At 46.3% G+C, this 3047-nt stretch overlaps 1 protein-coding gene across 1 annotated transcript; it reads left to right on the forward strand.

Moving 5' to 3' along the window:
* Positions 1–252: 252 nt before the first annotated feature.
* LOC147633256 (putative pentatricopeptide repeat-containing protein At3g01580) lies at positions 253–2262 on the forward strand. The gene has a single exon (XM_086805712.1). The coding sequence runs from the start codon at positions 253–255 to the stop codon at positions 2260–2262; it is 2010 nt and encodes a 669-aa protein (XP_086661838.1).
* The last annotated feature ends 785 nt before the right edge of the window (positions 2263–3047 follow it).

The raw sequence follows: 3047 nt of genomic DNA on the forward strand, positions 1-3047 counted from the left end.
CAGAGTGTGTGTGTATTTGAAGAGACACATTACTCACACACCCTTATAATTGTGGAGTGAGGAGAGGAGAGATTCGAACTCGTACCATCCTTGGCTAGAGCGTTCGCCCCACACCATGTGAGGTACGAAGATCTCTGGGCGCAGAACTTTGGACAAATAATTGTTTTACAATTATTTTAAGGACCTGCAAGGCAGACCAGACCTAAGGAGGCCGCCGATGTGAACACATTGGCGAATCATTGGGCAGGGACAATGTCGCTTCTTACGTTACCAGTGTTTCCACGACCATCAGAACCATCATCACCACAGCTGCAGCAGCAGCAAGGTAGGAGAAGCCAGGAGAGGCTGGAGGAGCTCTGGGAAGACCTCTTTGAAAACCCATCACATTGGTGGGATAACAGGATTAGCCACAAGAGAAGCCTCGCGCATCCGGACTTCCGTCACAAGGCCTCCAAAGAGCCCCTCTGGCTGGACAACTGCCACAACCCCCCCTGGGTAGACTCTTGCCTTCCCTCCCTCCATGTGCGTCATCACCATCACCATGATGATGATGACGACGACGACGACGACCACGATGATGAGCAGCAGCAGCAGCAGCAGAGGGGAGAGCAGAGCTGCCCTTCTTCTTCTACTACTTATACCCATGATGAGGATGGCATTCAAGATCTTTGTGAGAAAGGCCACCTGGATAAGGCCATGGATGTCCTCTCTCGCATGTACACATCCCCCTCCTCTTATACGTACATATCCCTGCTCAAGACATGCATCAGGAGGAAGGCCATAACTCATGCCAGGCAAGTCCATTGGCATCTTGCTCTGCATAGCCCCAGCCAGCTGGCCGGCCTGCTTGGTGACTACTTGGTGGTGACCCTGGCAAAGTGTGGCGCTGTCGAAGATGCGGTCTACACATCTGCCAGATTACCTCACCGAACTGTCTTCTCCTGGACCGCCATCATCTCTGCTTTTGTTGACTGTGGCCGTGGCCTCGAAGCGCTCAGAATGTATCAATGTATGCTAGAAGACAATGTGGAGCCAAACAATTATACCTTTGTCAGCCTCTTTCAAGCTTGTGGCAGCATTCCAGACCTCCAACAGGGCAGGAATCTACATGCGGATGCTCGCAGGAAAGGCTTCACCTTAGATGTTTTTGTTGGCAGCAGCCTCGTGAGTATGTATGGCAAGTGTGGAGCAGTTGTGGAAGCAGAGGATGTGTTCAGTGCACTGACTCACCATGACATTGTATCATGGACTGCCATGCTCGCAGCATATGTTGAGCAGGGTCAAGGAGAGAGAGCCTTAAAATTGTACCGACAAATACTAGAGGAAGGTGTACGTCCAAACCAGTTGACATTTCTGATTGCCCTGCAGGCATGTGCGGCCCTTGCAGAGAAGGAGGTAGGTCTGGATGTTGTTGGGCAATCGATCAAACCCACATCCCTAGAAATTGGGAAAGCCTTGCATGCAGATGCACGCAGAAGGGGTTATGCATCAGATATCCTTATCAGTACTGCTCTTGTGAGTGTGTATAGCAAATGTGGGACCATTGTGGAAGCAGAGGATGTGTTCAGTGCATTGTCTAAACCAGATATTGTGTCATGGAATGTGATGCTCTCAGCATATGTTGAGCTGGGCCAAGGAGAGAAGGGTTTACAGCTATACACACAAATGTTGGAGGAAAGTGTGACTCCAGATGAAGTTACACTTACTTGCGTTCTTCAAGCTTGCAGTGAGACAGGAAGCTTGGAGATATGCAAGCAGCTTCACTTTGATGTTGTCTCTGCTGAGTGTGACTGGATACCCTCTGTGGCAGCCACTCTTATTCATGCGTATGGCCATTGTGCAAGCATGGTCGATGCACATGCTGTCTTTGATGGGCTTCTTGAGCCTAATATTGTAGTTTGGAATGCATGCATAGCTGGTCATGCAGGAGTGGGCAATTTCATAGCAACCCTCCACATGTTTGAGAAATTGAATTTGGCTGGTATTGAGCCAAATGAATCAACATTCATTTCAGTTCTTTCAGCTTGCAGTCATACTGGCCTTGTTGTAGAAGGTCTTGACTACTTTGAAATTATGAGTAGAGATTATGGCATAACTAACGTTTCACAACACCTAGTCACAAAAGGTTTAGGTGATGCGCAACAAGCCTCCTTGGTTGGCCTGGTCATGGTTATACAAAGACACCCCATCACAGAGACTGCCTTTGGGAATCCCAATGTTTATTTCTCCCCCAAAACAGAGACAGAAACAGCAGATAAATAGAGGGAGTTGCAGCTTATCGATAAAGCCACTGTTTTGACTCGTACACATGTCATTGTGTGCACAAGTCATTGTGACACACCTTACGTGTATGGGCAGGCGCAGCCAGTCCAGGTAAACACATGTTATGTAATGCCTTGTGATACCTAGTAGGAAATGTAGTATCAGAGTGTTCCTGCAGAGTGTTGGTAGCAATCGGTATCCATAACTCAGCTGTGGTGTTTGTTTTGCCAAGGGATTATACCATCAATCATTTTTTCTTTTCCTATTTAAGAGAATGCGTGTGTGTGTGTGTGTGTGTACATATATGTGTGAATAGATACATATGTGTGTGTGTATATGTATTGTATGTATGTATGTACGTACATATATAATGTATATATACATATATACAAACACACATGTATGTATATATTGCTTGGTTCTCTATATGCACTCCTACAAGAGAGGAGCAACTCGAACGGAGTGATTTAAGTATAGATGCATAATTTAGGCTATAGATTGCGGTTTTTTGCACTCTCAGAATAAAACAATACCAACTTCATTTTATGTATTAGAATAAGTGATTGCCGATATACCACCTTAGGATCTTAGCATTCTTGCATAAATCTTGGAAGGAAGAATATTTTTTTTCCCTTTCTTTGGAAATAATCCCACATGCATGGAAGACGGGGAGGAGGGACACCTTTATAGGGCTCTCCACACCCCATTAAATTTAATTACTAGAGCGTACGGGTTTGTGGTTTTTGTGGGACCCTTAGCCACCCTGCCTGCCTTGGGAAAGGCCA

Source organism: Cibotium barometz, chromosome 12 (assembly GCF_041138505.1).
Source record: "Cibotium barometz isolate CiBa-2024 chromosome 12, ASM4113850v1, whole genome shotgun sequence".
Taxonomy (NCBI): Eukaryota; Viridiplantae; Streptophyta; class Polypodiopsida; order Cyatheales; family Cibotiaceae; genus Cibotium; species Cibotium barometz.

Coding starts and splice junctions, on each gene's coding strand:
- LOC147633256 (XM_086805712.1), top strand. CDS start 253: ATGTCGCTTCTTACGTTACCAGTGTTTCCACGACCATCAGAACCATCA.